The sequence below is a fragment of the Bradysia coprophila genome (genome assembly GCF_014529535.1).
Source record: "Bradysia coprophila strain Holo2 chromosome IV unlocalized genomic scaffold, BU_Bcop_v1 contig_106, whole genome shotgun sequence".
NCBI classification, from domain to species: domain Eukaryota; kingdom Metazoa; phylum Arthropoda; class Insecta; order Diptera; family Sciaridae; genus Bradysia; species Bradysia coprophila.
Window position 1 is genome coordinate 1,859,691 of NW_023503372.1, and position 22,265 is coordinate 1,881,955.

Here is a 22,265-nt window from a genome sequence, read left to right on the forward strand (position 1 = left end):
GACCTCGAGTCACAACAGCGGTCTGAGACTAGAGAGGGCCAGTCATCATCAGTCGTTTCCGTTGAGCTCTTCCGGAGACAGCAATAATCATTCAGTCGAACAAGCATCGAATGATTTACGTGGAAATAATTGCCATAATTTAATGGAAAATCTGAGATTAAATTAGAAAGCAACTTTAGAAGTAACCCCACCCCGTTGCAAGAAAACTTGATACTAATTGATACTAAATAAATTGACTTTTCCGAACAATCCAAATCTTTCAACTTACCCTGTATGTTTCTATCTGCCTGGCTATCTATCGATGGTCGATCTTAGAAAAACCTTTCGGTCTGCCTTTTCCGAATCATACTTACCGATCTTCAACTGAACCAACAAACATACATGTGACATTTTCATCTTAATGTTTTAGTGATAACTTTGCAGCAGTGCATATTTTCACGAATTTTCTCAAATTTTCACGAATTTCTCAAATTTTCGTGAATTTTCACAAAAAGTTTTTTGTGAAAATTTGAGAAAATCGAGAAAATTTGAGAAAATTCGTGAAAATATTTTCGCGAATATAGGCACTGCTTTGCAGTGAAAAGTAACCTACCGAATGAAAAACTTTTTTTTTTACAAAATATCCATGTATTACCGCATTGCATACAATAGTGTAGGGGAAAGTTTTACATTAGTAAGTTTTCGTGTTGTTGTTGACCTCGGCTTCGCCCCGGATCAACAAAATTCACACGAAAACTCTACTTTTCATCTTTTTATCCCTAGTCATGTAATAGTATTTTTCGTGCAATTGTTCGTGAAATGACGATTTTTTCAGCACCAGTTCTAACTTTTTCTAAGGAAAATTAGGACGTGTACTGAAAAAATCTATTTAATGTCGTGGTACGAGCAACGTTTTGTGCATCGGACAACTGAAATAGACAAAACATATCAATTTACTTGGAAATAAACACACTTCACATTCACCATATTAAATTTGATCAATCGTATAGTCATAGAAAAACTTGAGATAAGAGTGTGTGTTTAAGCGCCAAGGTTTGAAAATCTTTATTTTGACAAGGGTAGAGTTTCCGAGCCGAAGGCGAGGTATGCAACAACCCGTGTCAAAATAACAGCTTTCAAACCGAGGTGCTTAAAACACACGCGTGAGTTTGCGAGTTTCAAAATTGTTTCCTCATGTAATGAATCATGCCAGCAGCATGCACTGTAGTCTATTTTATTGCTTGCCCATGCGAAAATTGATTCTTATACATCAATTTCTTAATGCTGAAAACAAACGAGACATTGAAAGCGTGTTTTGGTCCTAGTTTTCATTGACAAATGCAGAAATCGCAATTTTCGATAGAGAAATTTCTAAATTTATTTGACATTTGCTACAATTTCGTCATGAAAACAAGGACCAAAACACGTTTTGAATGCCTCGTTTGTTTTCAGCATAACGCGAAACCAAAACTTCTCTCAATACGATTTTATCCGTAGACAAAATCAACAAAACAAAACAAAGTTGCGATATAACATTTGCACACGAATCTAGTATACCGGTGAAATCGGCTCTCACTTCTACAAAAAAAATCCCGAAAACAACACTGTTATGATCAGAGCGAGAAAACCGAAGACTAGTTAATATAACTTGCCTTGGGGTACTTGTCAAAGTATTTGCTTCTCTTTCAACATGCTACGTTGAGAGCGAGAGGATCGAAGACCAGTTTATTATAACTTGACTTGGGGTACTTGTCAAAATATTTCTTTCTCTTTCATCATAACATTCTATTGAATTGTTTTTCCGGCTTATGATAATTTGAGCAATAATTTTGTTGTTTTTGTTAAATATTTAGACTAAAAATTTTGCAGTGAAGTGAAGTGAATTTTGGTCAAAGTATTCAGTGTTTTCAAATATAAGTAAAAAATACGCAACTAAACGTGTTTGCCATATGTGTTCATTGAAATTATTTCTAGAACAAAAATGGCCGACACTTTCAGTTTTCTGATATTTTTTTTTCTTCAAACAGTTTTGAATGCTTTTGCTACATTGAACTCACGACACTGCAAAATTTGTGTCCGAAAACACAAAACAAAAATAATTATTGTCTATTTGATGTTGAAAAGCATTAAATATTTCAGCTGATTCATTCTTCTTCATCTGGCTGCACCCCGCGAAAACTTGTTTTACGTGAACACCCCGCGAAAATAGAGTTTCCCTGACGATAGTGTCACGCAAATGTCTCCCATGTAATCGACTATTTTCGCACGCGCCAAATTGATATGTATGAATCAATTTTCGCATGGGGCAAGCAATAAAACGAATTTTCACACATGTTTATGATCTCGTTCGTTTTCGGCTTTGCAAAAATCGTTTTTACCGTACGACGGAACAAACCTGTTGATTTATCTTTAAATGTCTAACTTAAAAATAAAAAGTAAGAAAAAAAACTTTCCTTCGTAAACGATGTAAACGATGTTCTCTGAAAGAAATTAACTTAATTTTAGTACATTTTTTTTTCGTCCTTTTTTCCTACTTATAAATAATAGTACATTACTATACAAGTGAAGTAATTTGATATCTCGTATCCAGATGAGTAAAAGTATCCGAGGGCTTCAGCCCGAGGTACTTTTACTCATCGTGATACGAGATATCAAATTATTTCACGTGTAAAGTATGGCGTTTTACTTTACGAGCGAGGGAAAGGGTCTTCACTAGTGAGGGAAAGGCCACATTACCTCACTAGTAAATAAATTTAATAACCAGACAATTTTTTTCTTTCACAACGCAGGCGAAAAAATGAGACCAAGCCAAAGACTGATAGAAGGTGAGTCCCGAATAAAAAAAACGAGATCAACATCTCGTGAGATTTGTTACATTGGGCCCTTAAATAATAAATTCGAGGGTGTGGAAATCTCAAAATATAAGAAACTGATACCGCGATAATTTGCTGCCATTTTTTTGACTTCCGACGATCACACAATTTTTTCCTCTTTGTAAACTTTGGACAGTAGATCTGTTGAATAATGCTTAATTTCCTCTTACCAAAAAAGTACTCCGTGTGAGAGACAATTGAATTTTTAGCCCTGTACGAAGTACAAAGAAGCTAAGCTAAGTAAGGGCAAAGTGTTTGCCCTATGTTCATAGATAACGAATCCGCAATACAAAATTTGTTTGTCCGTCTGTCCGTCCGAAATGAACAGAAACAGAGGAATAACCAGAAATCGGGAAATGACCAGAAATTAGGAAATGAAGGAAATGAACGGAAATAGAGGAATAGCCAGAAATCGGGAAATGAACGAAATGTTTCTGTTCATTTCCCGATTTCTAGCTATTCCTCTATCTCTGTTCATTTCGTCCATTTTTCAATTTCTGGTCATTTCTTGATTTCTGGCTCTTCCTCTGTTTCTGCACATTTGGTTCATTTCCTGATTTCTGGATATTCCTCTATTTCTGTTCATTTCGTTCATTTCCCGATTTTTGGTCATTTCCCGATTTCTGGCTATTCCTTCGTTTCTGTTCATTTCGTTCATTTCCCGATTTCTGGCTATTCCTCTATTTCTGTTCATTTCGTCCATTTCCCAATTTCTGGTCATTTCCCGATTTCTGGCTATTCCTCTGTTTCTGTTCATTTCGTTCATTTCCCGCTTTCTGGTCATTTCATTCATTTCCCGATTTTTGGCTATTTCTATGTTTGTGTTCATTTCGTTCATTTCCCGATTTCTAGCTATTCATCTATTTCTGTTCATTTCCCGATTTTTGGTCATTTCCCGATTTCTGGTCATTTCCCGATTTCTGGTCATTTCCCGATTTCTGGTCATTTCCTGATTTCTGGCTATTCCTCTATTTTCCGACTTCTAGTGATTTGCCGATTTTCGGTCATTTCCCGATTTCTAGTCATTTTCTCGCTTCTTTTCTCCTTTTCATTATTTCTTAACGCTGCGCTGGGCCAGGTAGATTTCCGGTATCCGGTTTTTCGGCAAAAAAATTGCCTGGTATCCCGGATACCAAGGATATACATTATTTGCACACGCGGCACAAACTGGTAGCGAAGGTGGGATAGTCGCTCGTGATTGGTGAAGTGGCCCTTGGATGTTTCATGGATATCGAAGGGGCCTTCGACAACACGGGCTTTGACGTTGGAAGAAAGGGGAGTCGGACGTGTGGTGGTGAGATGGGTCAGCAACATGCTCAGAGATAGGTCGGTGGAGGCCAACATATGTGGAAAAACGGACCTAGTGAGCCCAGTTTAATATAAAAGATTTACCTTTAACTTCGGTTGTCTTCTTTACAGGTGGAGGTGCTGCGCCACACAAAACAGCGGCAAAAGATGGCCCGAAAGACACTGCTTGCTCCACGGTTGCTGATTGGTTTGCTGAAACATTTCAAATGAAGTTATGAATCTGACCCGTTCCTCCGAGTGAGTAGACGAGTGGGCCAAGAAAGGCTATGCGAATTAGGTAAAATTACTTACGTGCTAGAGATGCCGCCAGTTGACGCCGGGCGGTTTTCGGTGCGCTTAGTTGCGCGAGCTTGGCCTTGAAACGCGGATGGCTACAAATTCGGGTCGCCTCCGACAAATACGCAAACTTCAATTCGGTCGGCATGGTCGTCGCTTCACAAAGCTTTTCTCTTAATGTGGCCCGTAGAAATGGCGAAAGCCGACGGTCGTCGCCCATCCGAATGGCGAAAAGTAATACCACATTTCGAGCCGTTGTGGCAACTGTGTCCATCATAGCCATATTAAGCATGGCCTTCAGGGTCGCGTCGTTACAAAGATTCTGAAAAACACAATCCGATGAGCTTGTGTGACTTGCTGACCAACTCATCCTCTTACTTCAGGTGGCATTTCGATCATTTTTCCAGGATCATCTTGCACCTCTTTGACCATTTGACTGACCCAATCGAGGGATGCCTTATCCATTGCCACCTGGATGATTCGAATGTGAACAAATGAATTAAAAACAGAATCTGGACGGTAGCAAAGAGATTAATCACACCACAAAAGGTGAAATGGGCCGTAGGTACATTCAAACCTTTTAAGTCGCCTGGCTTAGATAAGATTTTACCTGCCTTGATTATTGAGTCTGGCAACATTCTGGTACCAAATTTAGTCAACTTGTTCCAAGCCAGCTTAGCGTTTGCGTACATTCCGAAAGCATGGCAGGAAGTAAACGTTATCTTTATTCCAAAGCCAGGTAAACCGACTTATGCGATGGCAGATGCATACCGGCCTATAAGTCTAACCTGCATTCTCTTAAAGATGCTGGAGAGCCTTTAACTTGATATGTTGTGAATTCATGAATGTAACATTCTAGGCGGTAAACGAGTAAACAATGCTCTGGCCCGTTCGTACAAGTCGAGAACGGCGATGGCGGGTGTTCATTTAAATTCCGGATACCGAGGTGGCTCTACATTTCAACAATTCAAGTATGGGAAAGTTCTTCCAGAAATGATTAAAATGGAGAATACACGAAAAAGAAAAGTGGTACTCACTGCAATCAGTAAGCAAAAAAATCAAAAAAAAAACGCAGAGTGCAAGACGATGAAGGAGGAAAGAAGAAGAAAAAAGCTTATGGCGAAGGACATCAGGACGTGGACATGACACCAGCCCAGTACGAAATTGCAAAAACAATATTTCTTGACAGAATTAAGGAAGACCAATTAAATCGTCTTCGTATAGAGCGGCAGACTCAAGACAAGAGATATAGTGACAAATACTGCCAGATCATGCAAGATTTGCTAACTTCATCTTATTTTAGTCGAGTCTTACACGCAAGAAATCGAAAAAGCTACAAAAAAATCGTGGAGGATATTTTATATCACAATGTACTATACAGTAACTCCGCCGATCTAGTCCATCAACGGTTATATGAGCAGGAAGCTTTAGAGCTCTTTTTAAGCCTATATAAAAATGAATCCATTGATGTGTGTGGTGTTTTCATAGACGCACAATTTAGCTTTCTTGCTGCTTCTCCGTTTAGATTGTTTGGACGGGATGGGACAGTTGTCGTAAAATGTCCTAATGTTTTCAAGAAAAGCATAAACGATGCAGTACAAAGAAAACTTTTGGTCAAAATCGAAAGAATCTGATGCTGTTGTGGTGAACGTTAACAGCCATTGGTAAACAGAAATTCAAGGTGAATTACATGTGTGTCGCAAAAAATATGCTTACTTAGTGGTCTATTTAGGCAAAGTAAATAAACACTGAAGGTAATGCAAATCCACAGTTACACACGGATCCAAACTTTCAGGTGAATTTTAGCTCCGTCATGTTGCACACGTATTGAATTCGTTTGCGTCAAGTTGCATCTAGTGGTGAATTCGGAACGATTTAGCGGCGTTATGTTGCACACACATAAAATTCGTTTGCGTCAAGTTGTATTTAGTGGTGAATTGGAAGGATTTAGGGCCGTCATGTTGCACAAGTCTAAGGTAGACAACATACGAAAATGAATTCACCTGAAAGTTTGGATCCGTAATTTCTCTGATCCGCTGAGGGTCTGCATTACCTTCAGTGTTTATATACTTTGTATTTAGGATCATCTGAATTTAAAATTGAAAAAATTGAATGAGACGATGAGTACTGGAGGACAAAAATGGAAGCCGAATTAGTGTACTTTTACAATGAGGCTACTTCCTCATCAACTTCCTAAAAGAGGATAAAATATTTCCTATGTTCTCATTCAGGAAATCGTTTCTTTTGCAAATTACAGCAGAAGTGTTTCCAGGCTTTGTTTTATTTATTTGGCTCGTTACAAACATTAAATCTGATGGTGAAGGATGATGTGTTCGACCAACTATATTTTAGTCACACACATGATAGTGTATGAGCTATTTTGAACGATTTTGCTACCGAAGCGTTAAAATTATGTCCCATATAAAAACCAATTTTTTGTATTTGCTATTTTGTAACAATGAAAGCATGAACGAAACGTCGTGAATTATAAAGGTTTGTAGTCTATACTCATGTATACGTATATTTTACATCGTACCTCATAGACAACTGAATACATTTCAATGATTTACCATCCCTACATGCAATTAAACGCCTGCTGACTAATAAACAAAAATTTGGTCTTGACAACCTTTTCTCAAAAGTCTGTAACCGCAATGCACATCCAACTTCTATAACCCTCACCTTGTGTAAGGTCTTTCAATTTACTAACACTATGACCCCTTGCAATAATATCTAAAGATTCATATCCTCATCCCCGAACTGAGGTATCAAAGATGTAACTGGCTGACTGGTGTGAATGAGAGGTGAGTATATCGACATATGTAGTGTGAATGAGGTAGCGCAAATAGTTGACGTAGCTAAAATGGAATTACCAAACTTTGGCTCGATCTAGTATAATTTTGAAATAAAACGATAGATTCATCGAGAAAATGGCTAGAAAATTTTCTACAAACTAAAGCCGTTACCGTGTACCCCATATTTCATAAACAATATTTATGTGTTACCCAATGGAAAAAAAATCCAAAATCTGCAATATCGATATCGATTTATACGTATTTAAATGTACGTATCCGAACTTATCAAAGACAACGACCATTTTGATTCATTGTTTCTTTAGCTTCACCTTAAGAGTGCCGTTAAACCGAATTCGATTCATTTTCAATTTTGGGACTACGCCCTGTTGGTTTTTTCAAACATGTTTTTCGTCGATAGAACTGATGGGAAACGAAATGACCGGTCATCAGTCTTAAAGAAGTATGAGTCCACCATCAGAGGCTACAAAGTAGTAGCGAAGATATTATTCGATGCAGAAATTCCAAAGTTCAGGTAAAAACCATTCAGCGTCTATCTTTGATAACATGAAAATGGAATTAAGATTTCGTTCGCTCAAATAATCAGAATTGAGATTTTTATCATCAATGCGTTGGTATACTTCCATTAAGTACGTACAAGGGGCCATTTACAGATTTTTGACCGCTCTCTCCCCCTTGCACGCTTTCGCACGTTTTTCGAAAACCTCTCATCTGTTATGGAAACGTTGAGGGTGTGAAGCTAGAAGGATGCTAGAAAAATGCATCTTGGAATCATAAGTACTAATTCAGAACTTTTTTAGTAAATAAATAAACGCGCCCCGTTTTCCTCAAGCGCGTGCGTAATTTGTGAAAGGTCCCCAACCACTGTTTAGCTACGTAGGTCGGTTCGAAAAAGTCAGAAACGATCGCACTTTCTGTATGTTTTCTGTATGACTGTCGTGAGCTATCATCTTCATCTTCATATTCTCTTGATTGCAGAGACACAAGATGGTTTGGAGAACTTTTTTGGGTGCGTGAAGTCGTGCAATCAAAATCACAAATCGACTGCTACTCAATATCGAGCTGGATACACAACGATGACTATTAACAACATTACCGGATCAAATTCTTTGCAGGCGAACTGTGAACCAGATCAATGTTTAGCAATGCTGACTAATGTTAATGACTTGATTTCCGAGTGGAAAAATTATTCAAGTAGCTCCACGACTGCGTTAGAAAGTCCTGTTGAAGTAAATGGCCACAAGAGTCCAACCTCGTTCGACGGTAACAACGCGATGATTGTTTTTGACCCCGAACCGGATGAGAACGGTTTTTACGACACAAACATTAATTGTGTGAATGAGGTCCATAGTCCAGCGAATGTGTGTAGTCCGATCGATCAAATTGAGGTTGGAAGTTGATGCTGGACTGGAAACTGATGTAGAAATGGAAATTGATGATGAGCTGTCAGCGTTAATTTCTTACAATCCAGACGGCGGTAGATTTGATAACTGCTGTTTGCGAGGACAATAATCGAATTGGCCGATCAGATAACCGTAATTTTGCTAATTGGACCGATATCGGAGTGACGGGTGCAACGGTGAATTTTCAAAATGGACAGTCGGGAAATGCATTGATTCATAGATTTGATAACTGCTGTTTGCGAGGGCAATAATCGAATTGGCCGATCAGATAACCAGTTCGCAGAAATCGATACAACGGTGAATTTTCAAAACGGAGAGTCGAAAAGTCCGGTGACATGTCTAGAACCGTTCAATCCATCACAAAACAACGCAGCTACGCAATACTATTCGGAATTTGATTTGATGTCGGTGCAACGACAATTGATTTTTGATGATGAGGAGTCGGATGAAATGGAGTGGAAAGACATAACTGTGGTTGAAGAACCAAATCCGTTCAATGGTCCCGCATTTTGGGTGAGGCAAACTGAAAAACGACAATCGGCCGCAACAATCGGTCAACGTGGCGAAATCATCACGGCTCGAAGTTCCGAATATTCACGTGCCAACGACGAGTCCGGTGAAATCGGCCAGAGACATCATCGTTAAAGCCCCATTTCCTGCGATTCCAGCGCCAGAAAATCATGATTATGTTTATTTGCATGTAAGTGGTGAAAGTCAAAAATTTTACGTTTTGACGGTGAACGGACTTCAATTGAACCATAAATGCGGAAAGATTCGGAATTTAGTTTGTTCTAATAAAAGCAAAAACCCGCATTGTAGGGCGTATTTACGCGCTCTGGAAACTGTTGTAGCATTCCGGTGGAATTTGTTCAGTTTCAAGACGGGTAGAAACCATACATGCCATACGTTGACTGATAGTCTTAAAAAATGGGATGGATCAAGCAATTTGATCCATGAAGCGAAATTAAAAGTGGACTCTCTAGACTCCATTGTGGGATTGATGATGAGCTGTCAGCGTTAATTTCTTACGATCCAGAAGGCCAAAATGTGGTAAACATGAGCTCGCAGGCAATTGATATGATAAATCATCAACATATTTCAATTGCATCGACTCGGGTTTGCCAAAAACTGTTCAAATTTACAAATTGCGGGTTGTCAGCGTGTCGAACAACATAATTCCAAACATTTGTTACGAGGATGGATTGAAAAAAAAGAAGCTCATGCATCGAATTGAGCTGATGGAAATCCATTTTATTGGCAGCACGGAACATAATGAAGGAATCTCACACAAAATTAATGGCTTAATAGCTGACGAAGTCATTTTGTCAAAGTTGTCGTCACTTCACTGCACTGTTCATATCAACTTTATATGATCACTGAGAGTACTGACATCTTTTACAACAATTCCTCAAAACGAAAGTCGGATCGGTAATTTAAATTGAAGTAATTTTAAAAATTTGTTCTGAGATTTTGATGTAATTTTCATATCAATTAATTGAGGTGTCGTTGACTGATAATTTAACTTTAATAGGCTGCAGACATGACAGCGAATTTCCTTTTTCTTTAGTCAGCGTTGAGTTGAGTTCCATTCTACTATTGAGATGGTCGACTAACTTAGCATAATTAGGATTACTAACTTAGATTAAGCATTCATTATAACGTTTTGGCAAAGTTTAATGGTTCCCGACGGGAATACCTTCTTTGCTTTTCAGAAAAGAGGCATTAGCCCAATACTATTTTAACAAGCTTTTGGTTCAGGGTGTGTGAGTTTGAATTGTATAAAGTAAATTCCGAGCTTTGTAATTGTTGAAGGATACCCTTCAAAGGGGCGAATGTTACGAATCTATTTGAATTACTATTTTGCCTCACTTTAACTTAACGACTAATATTAATCTATTACATATCGTTCATTTGCACTCACCACTCTGAGGAGAGTTTTAGTTTTCTTCATTCTGTTCAGAACAGCCGATTGTACAACAGTAATTATCAAAAAAAAAATCCAATTTGGGCCCTTGGCATAGGGCCGCTCCTCGGCCCTAAGTGTTTTTTGCACATAAATCGAGTAAATCTGATCCGATTTTGCTAGTTTTTGTTCCATTTGAGAGATAATTTAATACCAAGAGTAAGTGCAAAGCATTTGCCTATGTTCATAGATGACGAATCCGCAATAAAAAAAAATGTCCGTCCGTCCGTGACCCCTATAACTTGAGTAAAACGTGTCCGATTTTCAAAATTTTTTTCCCTGATTGGTATGGACAAAAGTAAGGTTAAGTTCGAAAATGGGCATGGTAGGGCCGGCCCTTCCAGGGCTAGGGCTCTATAGGTGTTTTTCAGTCTTTCGTCGATATCTACAGAAATACGCACGCGATAGCTGCTTGTGATATATCAAATAAGAGGTATTGACGAGTAGAACAAAGTTGCTGAACATTATTTTTGGGTAGGATGCAACGTGGGCTTGTTGGGAGGGCTCAAAGGCCGTTACTCGGCCCTAAGTGTTTTTTGCACATAAATCGAGTAAATTTTATCCGATTTTGCTAGTTTCTGTTCCAGTTGCGAGATAATAAATATAATGCCGAATAGAATGGTGGTAAGAAAGTTTCAAATTTGGCTTGGACTAAGGCCGCTTCTCGGCCCTATGTGGTTTTTGCACATAAATCGAGAATATTTCATTAGATTTTTCTACTTTTTGTTTCGTTTGACAGATAATTCAAGAAAAATGGTAAAAAAAAAGTTGTAAATTCGGATTACTAAAATTACATCGTAGACTTGAGAGACTTGAGAAGTACTTCATATGGGCTTTTGTAATTGCGCTAAGCGCAGTAAATTTGCAAAAATGGGCAATAATGTCAAATACTCAATAAGGTTTTGAAAGCATTTTCGAAACGGACGAATAAGGGTTACGGGCTTATTAGGGTTATAATGGTTTCGGACAAAATAGGTTTACAGGTCGCACGGGGCTCAGTCGCAGCAAACGCTCCGACTGTTCTATTGCTTGGTTTTTTATTCAAAGCTGACATATTTTTACTCGAAAATGTGCTTTCGTAAAAAGATATCAGCGATCAAACATGTCGAAACGCACAAATGTAGGCTACAATTTCAGCGTACCCTTGAAAACTCTTAAATTAACATTTAGGAGGAACCTGAAACCAGTAGTAGTCATCCAGAAGAGTTTTTCGATTTTTCCGGTGCGTTTTGCTTACAACAGAATTTTTACTCATATGTTCAACTGCTCATATCACAATTGGGGTGAATTTTAACTCCTATATCATCCTGAAAGAACATGCAGTTACCTTTCTAATGACACCACGCACGATCATTTACGTCGCATGCACCCGTAGATATTTTCATAAGAAAAGTGGATGTTTTGGGTTATTGATTGCATTCCACTAGCCACACGAGCGACAAAGAATTTATTTTGAAATTGGTTTTGGTTTCTAGCAAGGCAGCTTCTTATGATTTGGGAAGTGGACAGTATATATGGCTGTATTTTAATGTAGAAATCATTACGAATGTCTGTAAATGATTGGTAGTGTGTTTGTGGACATGTAATTTGAAATGAAAAATTGGTGCCAGGACGGGAGACGAACCCGCAATCTTCACCTTTCCGGGGTGATGCTCTTACCACTTGAGCTACCCGGCACACTTTTCATTTCAATCTTTGCCTTGTTTCTAGGGATCAATACCTATCTTGACATTGATTTATTTATAAACAAAATTTTGTTATGAGATTATCGATTTTGGGAATTTATAGCAATGAAACTAATCGAAATGAAAACCAGATCAAATTTTGAGCTTATCCACTTACCACGTACTGTAACGAAATTCACACTTTCCAAAAAGAAATTCGAAATGCACTTTTCACTTTTTTTTATTTGTTTTGCCAAAACAAAGTGTCAAGCACAACCAACATATATTGGATATATCCAACGGTCATTATGACATTATCATACTCGATGACAGGAGCTCGTTCAGCTGCTCGTTCAGGAACTAAAAATTCGTTACTCAAAGTGAAGATTTTGACATATTTTATATGAAAGAAGTGTCAAAATCGTCACCAGTGAAACTTAACGAAGAGTTGCTGAACGAGCTCCAAGAACGAAAAATTCTTCACTCAGTGAACATTTGACGATTCGTTCAATGCTTCGACCAATGTTCACTACAGCAATGTGACATTAACCGTTCAGATACGGTTTTGAAAGTTAATGAGTGAAAATGCCCGGTTTTGTTTAAAGTGAAAGATTTATTTTATTTATTTATTTATTTTATTACTAGCCAACGGCTAAAAAAGCTTACTGGCTATACATTACAACGTGCACAAATTCAAAATTGACGTATTTTAGCATCACGTCTGATAACGAACCCGGAGATGAGATTTCGACCCAGTCGACCCGTCGGAGTCTTAATCCATCCTTCGTTATGTGATTCACGATTTTGTGTATTCGGTGCAAAACGATTACGGACGATCAGCGTTTTACCAGCAATCCGCAGCGAGCGTAGTGATGACACTGAGTTCGATTGTACCATGGATATAGGCCACATGTGCATTCAACATGAAAAATAAAAATAAAAACGTCGGTCACTGAATGATAAAGCAACAATTCAAAATTCAAAATGGTGTAGGTGAAAAAGGAGCGAAAATGGCCACGAGTTGGCTTACTGACAGGTTCATCCAGCCGATATCAGGAAGCCGTGTCTCTTCAATACGGCATCAGTCAACAATGTCAGCCTCACTGACGTCCGAAACGCTCCTCGAGTGGCTGAGACAGCACTGTGATGGGAAAACAAGTTGAATATCCTCGACAGATTATTGACCGGTTCAAACAGGCCATAATTCGAACGATGCCTTGCCAGTACCAGGTAGCTGGCACTCCTCAAATCCCTGGCAGGCACATTAACCCTAAACTTTCCAACCAAACTGGGAGAGTCAACGCGACCGGTCAAAACGTCGTAGACAAACATCGCTGCCAAATTGATGCGTCTGCGAGATAAGCTGTCCAAGCCGATCATCGTACACCTACTCACGTACGACGGGAGACGATAATTAGAATCTCTCCTCACTGTCCTCCTCAGGGCATAGATCAGAAAACGTTTCTGAATCGACTCAATCGCATCTACACCATTCTGGTAGTAAGGTGACCAGACTACCGAAGCATATTCCAAATGGGATCTCACATACGCGAAATAAACACTCTTAAGAGCCTCAACATTGTCAAAGTCACGGCACACTCTCTTCACAAAGCCCAACATCGAATACGCTTTAGCTATCACTAATTCAACGTGTCTACTAAACGAAACATTCTCGGTGAACGTCACACCGAGGTCACGAATCTCAGTCACTCTCTTAATAAGCGTTCCGTCAATCGCGTAGCAAAAACGAATCGGGTTACGAATCCGAAAGAAAGACATCGAGGCACACTTCCCAACGTTCAGGCACAAGAAATTCGCTTCACACCAGCGATTGATCGCTTCAAGGTCACGCTGCAGACTGATACAATCTTCCAAAGACTTCACTTCACGGTACAACTTGAGGTCGTCAGCATACAACGAACACTTGGAACGCAAAACCCTCACAATGTCATTGAAGAAAATGAGAAACAACAAAGGGCCCAAATGACTTCCCTGGGGAACACCAGACGTTACCGAAAACTGGTCAGATTTACATCCTAACAGCCTTACGTGCTGAGTGCGACCACTGAGATACGTCTGCAACCAATACAACATTGATGAATGTACGCCAAGCTCGTTCAGCTTACGAAGTAACAAGCCATGGTGCACTCTGTCGAAAGCTTTCCTCATATCCGTATAGATCACATCAACTTGACGTCCACGCTCGACCACTCCGATTACCTCATTCACAAAATCGACTAAGTTCGTTGAAGTAGACCGTCCTTTCATAAAACCATGCTGCAAAACCGACACAACTTTCCTGAATTTGCACGTAAGAACGTCACAGACAATCGATTCAAAAAGCTTACCAAACATCGGTAAGATCGCTACAGCTCGATAACATTCTACGTCTGACCTGGAGCCGTTTTTAAAAATAGGAACAACATACGAATCCTTCCAACGTTTTGGGAAACTGCTTGCGAGCGACAAATTGAAAATTCTAAGCAGCGGTCTGTACAGCGCATCGGAGCAATTCCTCAGGAGTAGTGGCGAAATATTGTCTGGACCATCACCTTTCGATGTATCAATTGCGTTCAGTGCTCCAAGGACCTGTTCTTCGTTCAAATGCAGAGAGCCAATGTCAACGCATTTATCCAATCCAAACGTTCGGCAAACGGGTGTGGGTTCATTGACGAAGACGTCACGGAAAAAATCGGCAAATAAATCACATTTGCCCTTCGCACTCGTTGTTCGTCTGCTTCCACGGTGCATCAGGCTAGGGTACCCCGAAGATTTTTTCATCAGATTCACGTATTTCCAAAAGCTTGCTGGATTCGCAATCAAATCGTCTTGTGTCCTGTCCAAGTAAGAACGATAAGCTCTGGCCTGAGACACGTCGAACTTGTTCCGAAGAGCGCAAAACTTTAAGTAACTAGCGTTATCGCCTCTTTCTTTGAAAACCTTGTGCGCTCTGCTTCGTCTATTCTTCAATTTCAACAAGTTTTTACTATACCAAGGCGGGTGAGACTTCGACAACTTCTTCCTAGTGGGAACACAGCGCTCAAAACCAATTGACAACCGTTCATAAAAATGGTCAACCATCAAATCCACGTCCGTAACGCCGAACAGAACATCGTCCCAACGTATCGATTCCAAGTAAGCATTCAGACTGACGAAATCAGCCTTCTTGAAGTTATACTCAAGGTCATCGGACCCACAGTCGTCAGCGATGTCGACACCGACAGAAAATTCGATCTCTAGCGGAGGGTGATAATCATCGACATTAACGAGAGGAACAGCGGACAACTTGACTGATGCATCGCCCGGGTCACTAGCGAATACCAAGTCTAGCGTCCTACCCTGGAAATTCCTAATTCCATTGACCTGGTTCAGATCGGCACCCAACAAGCAGTACAATATATCGGCGACGGCACCGGAGCCAACATTACACGGGAGAAACACATCGGACGAGTGGCTTGCCAACAGGTTATTAGATGAGAACACGCCGCCCTCATCTGCTTCGCGGATCCAAGAAACATTCCTCATGTTAAAGTCGCCCAACACAAAAAACTTGTCTTCAACGTTCAAGTCAACGAAATCAATCACTCTTTGCAACGCAGTGGCATACTCATAATAAACAGATACCGGCGAACCACTAGGGATGTACAAGCAACACACGTAAACTGACATCTCACGAAACGACAACTTGACAACTATAAGCTCAACGGTCTCGGTCTGTGGGACTACGATTCTCTCACTAGGAATGTACGACTTCACGGCTAGCAAGACTCCGCCAAAACGATCATGTTCGCTATTCAGATCCGATCTGTCACACCTGTAGACACTAAAATCATTACAATTGAATAACTCACCGTCATAAATTCCAGGGTGGAGGCCAGATTCAGTCACAGCAATTAGGTCAGAGTCACATCCGGTTGACGATAGTTTGAATTGTTTTGTTTTTCCGCGGAGACCCCTCACGTTCTGGTAGATCATCGTTATTCTATTCATTGCAATTTGATACAGCAATTCGTCAGCGGTTGGATTAGGATTGGCAACGTCGATCGATGTTTCTTGGCGTGCACGTCGGTTCAACGTTTCATTACATTCGTCGGTCACAGTCATGTGACTTTCGTCTATTAGCAGTTGGTCGATAGATAAAACAGCAGTGGTATTTACTTTGTCATTCACATCAGCAATCGGTTGAGTAAACTCGTTACTACTCATTCCCGATAAATCACGTCGATCCGTTAACGATAAAGGTAGAAGCATTGGACTGGTATACATAGCATCATCGTCATATGGTTCATCACTGATCAGCAAAGGATAAGCATCGTCATTAGAATTTTCGTCAGTTACTACGTGCGAATTGTTAATTAGGCCGAACGGTTGATCAATGGGTCGATTAGGTCGACTATTTCTATAAGATTCTCTGTCGGAAATGCTTCTAATGTCGGTAAAATCGGTGTCGGCTCCTCTAATGGCGGCTGATTGCGTATGTCGGGAGCAGTTGATTGAGGCATCCGTTTCGATAAAAAATGTTCCTTCGACACGCAGGCAATGTTATTGGAACGATGAGTAAAGACAAAATCTCTGATTTTAACACCAGCTGGCCAAGTGCTTGGTGCAGTGACTATGTTGTAAACATTCGCCGGAACCGAAATTCTATACTGAAGGAATTTCATATCACAGTCGGCAAGTCGAGCCGGTTTCAACAGCGTGGTTCGAATAACTGACACGTCGATGTTAAGTTCGCTGGACAAGTACTTGTTTAAATAGTCTGACGTGATTCCCTTGTCGATGTTAGACACGACGATACTTTTCCTACGTTCACTGAGATCACACGTGGCGACGATATTATGTTTGCTGTGATCGTTGTTATTGAAACGCACTCTCCTAGTGGCGGGTCCACCATCTAATTCCATTACGTCTGACGAGTCTTCTCTACGCCTTTTCCCTGGATTAGGGCTATCAGTGCCAAAACTGTTCGGTGAGTGATGAATCGATGTAATATTAGCCGCTAAAGTTTCGGTTAACATCTTGAATCCACTGAGCAGATCGCTAGTCAGCGATTTGGTCAAGTTATCAACAGCGGTACGCATATTGTCGATGGATGAGCTGATTGTTTTGCCACCAGTGTTGCAATTGTTGCACAGCCAGTGTACGTTCGGACAGCTGGTAATTGCATTCAAAGTGGTCTTGTTTAGTGATACGCATTTGGAATGGAATTTACCAGCGCAAATTCCTTCACACTTGATAAAATCCACACTGACAATCGGATCTTTGCAAACAACACATATCGTTGACATTTTGTATGTTGAACAGCTGAGAAGTCTATAAAATGGACGATGAATACAACCGATTTGATGAATGACGTTCAACGTTGAAGAATTTTAGGTTATCTTGATGATGAGATTTGCGAGCGGCAATTTCAGGAACAAATGACGAAAATACGCAAATACTCCAATTGATTGACGTGCAACGAGTGCAAGTGGGTCAATTCACCAACAATTTATATACTGATTAGATCGACGAAATAGTAAATGAGCAAAACTCGGTGCCAGCAAAAATTATAACGTCTCGACTTGACAGCACACTCAACAAGTATACGATTTAACGATAATATCGCCAGGTGTGACGATATTATCGTTTTTGCAACGATAATGCACTCGGAGATTTTTCCCGTCACCGATGAAACTTACTTAAACTATCGGTGTTTGACAGATTATAGGAAGCGTTTGGCAAGTGAAAAGCGAAGAGCGCGTAAATCATAGAGTGAGGTCATAGAGTAAACCATTAGTAGAGGTCCATATGCTAGTGTATAAGTCCAAAAATAGTTCAGTTCATAGTAGAATTGTGAAATTTGGACCAGTGATACAGCTTGCCACTCTGATTCGAAAACGATTAATAGACCTTGAAAAAACCCCACCCACCACCCACCACCCACTTTTTGGGTGGAATTGGTTTTACAGTGTTAGACAGATTTATAATGACTTTTTAATGCCGTAATTAGTCTTAATTTGTACAGTAATGCAAATGAAATGAATAAAAATTAAAATGGGCATGGTAGGACTGGCCCGACCGGAGCTAGGGCTTCATAAGTGTTCGAGGGTTTTTTAAGTATATCTACTCAAATAAGAAGCTTACAAATGCGTGTGGCACGTCAAATGAAAGGTATTGACGATGCCGATCAGAGAAAAAAAAAAGTCTGCTAAAATCAGGTCAGTGGTCCGTAAGATAGAGCCCTAAGAGTGAGGTGGACACTAGGCCCCAGTTGTTTTTAGCGTGTAGGCAGAGAAAATTATAGCAGTTTTTCACTGTTTCTGTTCTATTTGAAACAGTGCCTATATTCGCGAAAATATTTTCACAAATTTTCTCAAATTTCCACTAGTTTCTCAAATTGTCGTGAATTTTCACAAAAAGTTTTTTGTGAAAATTTGGGAAAATCGCGAAAATTTGAGTTTCTTGAAAATATTTTCGCGAATATAGGCACTGATTTGCAATGAAAGTAGATAAGTAGGTATGGCCAGTCCATACAAGTCGGAGCACATACGGATTTGCATGGCGCCACCTCAAACGAACTCATTTCTAGTGGAAATTTGCACTAGAAATGAGTTCGTTTGAGGTGGCGCCATGCAAATCCGTATGTGCTCCGGCTAGAACAAATTTGAACGTTTGGCCATACCTATCAATTTACTTTCATTGCTGATTTGAAAGGTATTGACTATGCCGATCTACAAAAAAAAAGTTTATAGAAATCAAATGACTGGCTCGTGAGTTAGAGCCCTTGTTGTGAACCAAGTACATCTATTACTAAAGATAGAAGTTCGAGTTTTTGTGAGAATTTTGTTACTCCGAGGCGAAGCCGAGTTCATTCAAACTATAAACATACGAAAATGTGAATTTTCACTTTTATCTCAAGTTTTGTAATGGATTTTACATGGTTAAGCCTTCGAAAATTCATGAGATTCGATTAATAGAACCAAGGTACTGCAAACCATGCAACAGAACAGATATAGGGGAACAGCTCGACGCAGTAGTTCAAATTTCTCATATAATCATCTCCGCACGTTAGTAAGCGGGCGTGACGCACGTCCACTACCAAAATTGTTTTACTTTTTTTTTGGTGACACGGCGGATCATATTTACAGCACCTTTTTGACTTCCCCCTTTCAACTCCAACGACCCTCAACCTTACATATTTGGAAAATTTTTGAAAGAAAATTTTACAAAAAGAAATTTGCGTCACAAGTTGCAGATGTTGAGGAACCTATTGTTAGGAAAATGGTTGAAAAATGTACTGAAAGAATTTAAACTGACGCAACTTGCGACGCAAATTTCGCTTTGTAATTTTTTTTCTTTCACAAATTTTTTGTGTCACAATGCGTCACCCTCAGCGATATCAGTTATTTTGTAAGTAAGATAAAGGACTTGCGTCACATTTACCCTTTAAGGGTTTTTTGACTGAAAACTACAAAACCGCGATTTTTCTATGGAAGAAATTCGACAATTCTTAAGGCGTTGAAACAAACCGGTTGTGGTTGTTCACAAGGTTCCTAACAAGCTATGGAAAAGTCGTTGAAATTGGAGATTCGTTTAATTTTTGAATTTGAAGCGGTATGTTCACTTAATTGGCGGTTTCAGTCATTTCAGCTTTTTTTAAGCGCCACCTGACATCACTAAAATGAGCAAACGGCTATTTTGACATCTTTCACATCAACAAAAATAAGATTTACGGAACCAACAGATCAGTAAACATCAAGAATGGAAAAATTAATTGATTTTGGGACTATGTGCCGCATATGTTTGTCGGAAAAGGACTGCATTGATATAACAGACGAAAATCGAGTCATAATCTCGACCAAACAATCTGACGATGACCAGGACGATGTTACGACGCCAATCAAAAATGCATTCTTCTACTTCTCATCGCTGAGGGTGAGATGTTTTTGTTTTGTTTGTTATTAAAGAGGATGTTTGTAACGCTAAGCACATTACTCCATACAGGATTGCATCTCCGAAGCACCGATGATATGCGCAAATTGTGCCAATCGCCTTGCATCCGCTTACGATTTCGCCATGAAGGTTTCCGATTCTGACAAACGATTCGTCGATCTATTTGACGAATCGAGTGTGTCGAAAATAATCGAATGCGTCGATGAGGTGGAATCTGCGGTCAGTCCGCAAATTGTTCAATTCAACGAAATGGCAGACATCTCGAATGTGGATGAATTGGATGACAGCATAACCGTTTCGGATCACGACCAACAAGACTATGACGAAAGCTGCTATGTGGTGAAAACGGGCAGAACGATGCAAAACAGACTATCGGAAGGTATTGGAAATTATGTTGCGGTTCCCCAATACACTATCACGACTCAACCGCAAGAGGTTGACATGTCGGACATATCGCTGCTATCGAAAGATCGAACCACACCAGTTATTGTGAAAACAGTCGACGTAGCGGCCGTCCACATCGCCAGCGACAATCTGGACTTCAACGACAGTTTCTTGTGCAAAGACTACGAAAATGACAAGGACTCAATGTACATGTGCAAATACTGTCCGAAAGGTATGACTGCATCTAACTGGCAATCGACACTAATAACTCCTTCCCTTTCACAGCGTTTGCTTCGTCGCACCACTTAATTGTACACACGAAAAAGTCACACGTTTGCCAGTTTTGCTTGAAAGGATTCCGGCTGCCCACAGAACTGTACGAGCACATACGAACGCATAAAGATTTCCGTTGTCATATTTGCAAGAAACCGTTCAACACCAACAGCAATCTACGGTCACATTTGCGGAAGATTCACAATTTGAAACTGCCGGCTAACACTTCGTTGCTTACGCTGTAACTTGGAGTCAATACATAGTTCTTACAATGTTATATTCACTTGCGTTTTTACTATTACGTTGTTCGATCGTGATAAAGCAAAAGGCGGAGACTTTCAGGGTCAAGATATGAGGACTGGGTCACCTGGTGACGATTCCTCGCTTTGTTGAACACTGTCAAGTCAGATTTCAGGTAAGCTGGAATTTTCATTCCAATTTTCCGGACATTTGAGGTCAGGCAAGATGTTCTTATTTTCGGGTTTCATGTCAAGTCATTCTTGTACCGAGCTTTACACGAAACTAAGAGTTGGTTTAGCAAACTGGTGTCAACATTCCAGTGACTATGTCGTTAAGTTTGCTTCAGATGTTTGACGAGCTGATCAACCCATACATACGTGTTATTTTTTCTTGTACTCGTTCTGGTAGTACAACCGTATTTTTAAGAATGCATAAGCAATGTGACTGTATGAGTGGACCACCTGACAAAACAGCTCAATCAAATTTGTGCTTATTCTGTTGACTATAAATGTGTTAACCTGTCACATACGGCTATTCATCTGTTATCGATAACGACGACAAAAATAACGACAAGCTCAGCTCTGGGTAATATCGTCATTTATATAGAAAAATACATGTTAAAAAAATGAAGTACAAGATTTGAAATCAACTGATTCAAAATACTTTGATCGATGGAAGTAATAGACCCGATAATAATATTGGTCAAATGCTTGCCGCAGATTTTCTGTATTGTACATACCTTATTCCGGATTTGGTTAACGGTACCAAGACATTTCCGATCTTTTTTCCTATGTACCCGATCCCAAATTTCTAATTCTGAATTTAATTCTACCACTTAAGACCTATTAAGTCATATGAAATTCCTGCAGTTAAAGTAATTTTCTAATACCTCAACATGTTACAGACCAGTATTATTATTATCGGTTCTATTACTTCCAGTTATGAAATTATTTATAAACTGTTGATTCCAAATCTTGTACGTCAATTTTTTTAACATGCAATTTACGATATGAAGGACCATATCATCCATATCCAGGCCTTGTCATATTTTTGTCGTCGTTATCGATAACAGATGAATAGCCGTATGTAACAGACTAATAGTCGTAAGACAGTTCCGATTACCTGTGTATTGAATTTTGAACTTTATTCGACCA

The 22,265-nt window shown here is 39.7% G+C and overlaps 3 protein-coding genes across 3 annotated transcripts; 1 reads left to right on the forward strand and 2 right to left on the reverse strand.

Moving 5' to 3' along the window:
• Nucleotides 1-2,073: 2,073 nt before the first annotated feature.
• Nucleotides 2,074-12,565, reverse strand: LOC119070855. Its single transcript, XM_037175368.1, has 5 exons — nucleotides 12,458-12,565; nucleotides 4,815-4,907; nucleotides 4,452-4,758; nucleotides 4,245-4,352; nucleotides 2,074-2,459 (listed from the first exon to the last, which is right to left on the reverse strand). Exons 2-5 carry the CDS (start codon nucleotides 4,899-4,901, stop codon nucleotides 2,389-2,391), a joined length of 573 nt encoding a protein of 190 aa, XP_037031263.1. The 5' UTR covers nucleotides 4,902-4,907; nucleotides 12,458-12,565; the 3' UTR covers nucleotides 2,074-2,388.
• Nucleotides 12,566-12,901: 336 nt separating this feature from the next.
• On the reverse strand, nucleotides 12,902-16,821 carry LOC119070859. The gene is made up of 2 exons (XM_037175372.1): nucleotides 16,131-16,821; nucleotides 12,902-13,157 (listed from the first exon to the last, which is right to left on the reverse strand). The coding sequence occupies exons 1-2, from the start codon at nucleotides 16,543-16,545 to the stop codon at nucleotides 12,973-12,975; spliced, it is 600 nt and encodes a 199-aa protein (XP_037031267.1). The 5' UTR covers nucleotides 16,546-16,821; the 3' UTR covers nucleotides 12,902-12,972.
• A 2,955-nt stretch (nucleotides 16,822-19,776) lies between these two features.
• Nucleotides 19,777-21,148, forward strand: LOC119070843 (transcriptional regulator ovo). The gene is made up of 3 exons (XM_037175352.1): nucleotides 19,777-20,196; nucleotides 20,266-20,830; nucleotides 20,884-21,148. Exons 1-3 carry the CDS (start codon nucleotides 20,023-20,025, stop codon nucleotides 21,114-21,116), a joined length of 972 nt encoding a protein of 323 aa, XP_037031247.1. The 5' UTR covers nucleotides 19,777-20,022; the 3' UTR covers nucleotides 21,117-21,148.
• Nucleotides 21,149-22,265: the final 1,117 nt, after the last annotated feature.

What these genes read in the sequence shown, in the direction of transcription:
- LOC119070859 (XM_037175372.1), bottom strand. Translation starts at nt 16,545, where the DNA reads ATGTATACCAGTCCAATGCTTCTACCTTTATCGTTAACGGATCGACGT. An exon ending in CCACCCTGGAATTTATGACG is followed by an intron (nt 13,158 to 16,130) that starts GTGAGTTATTCA and finishes AATCGAACTCAG; the next exon opens with TGTCATCACTACGCTCGCTG.
- LOC119070855 (XM_037175368.1), bottom strand. Translation starts at nt 4,901, where the DNA reads ATGGATAAGGCATCCCTCGATTGGGTCAGTCAAATGGTCAAAGAGGTG. An exon ending in TGATCGAAATGCCACCTGAA is followed by an intron (nt 4,759 to 4,814) that starts GTAAGAGGATGA and finishes TGTGTTTTTCAG; the next exon opens with AATCTTTGTAACGACGCGAC. An exon ending in GAAGACAACCGAAGTTAAAG is followed by an intron (nt 2,460 to 4,244) that starts GTAAATCTTTTA and finishes AATTTCTTTCAG; the next exon opens with AGAACATCGTTTACATCGTT.
- LOC119070843 (XM_037175352.1), top strand. Translation starts at nt 20,023, where the DNA reads ATGGAAAAATTAATTGATTTTGGGACTATGTGCCGCATATGTTTGTCG. An exon ending in TCTACTTCTCATCGCTGAGG is followed by an intron (nt 20,197 to 20,265) that starts GTGAGATGTTTT and finishes TACTCCATACAG; the next exon opens with GATTGCATCTCCGAAGCACC. An exon ending in GTGCAAATACTGTCCGAAAG is followed by an intron (nt 20,831 to 20,883) that starts GTATGACTGCAT and finishes TCCCTTTCACAG; the next exon opens with CGTTTGCTTCGTCGCACCAC.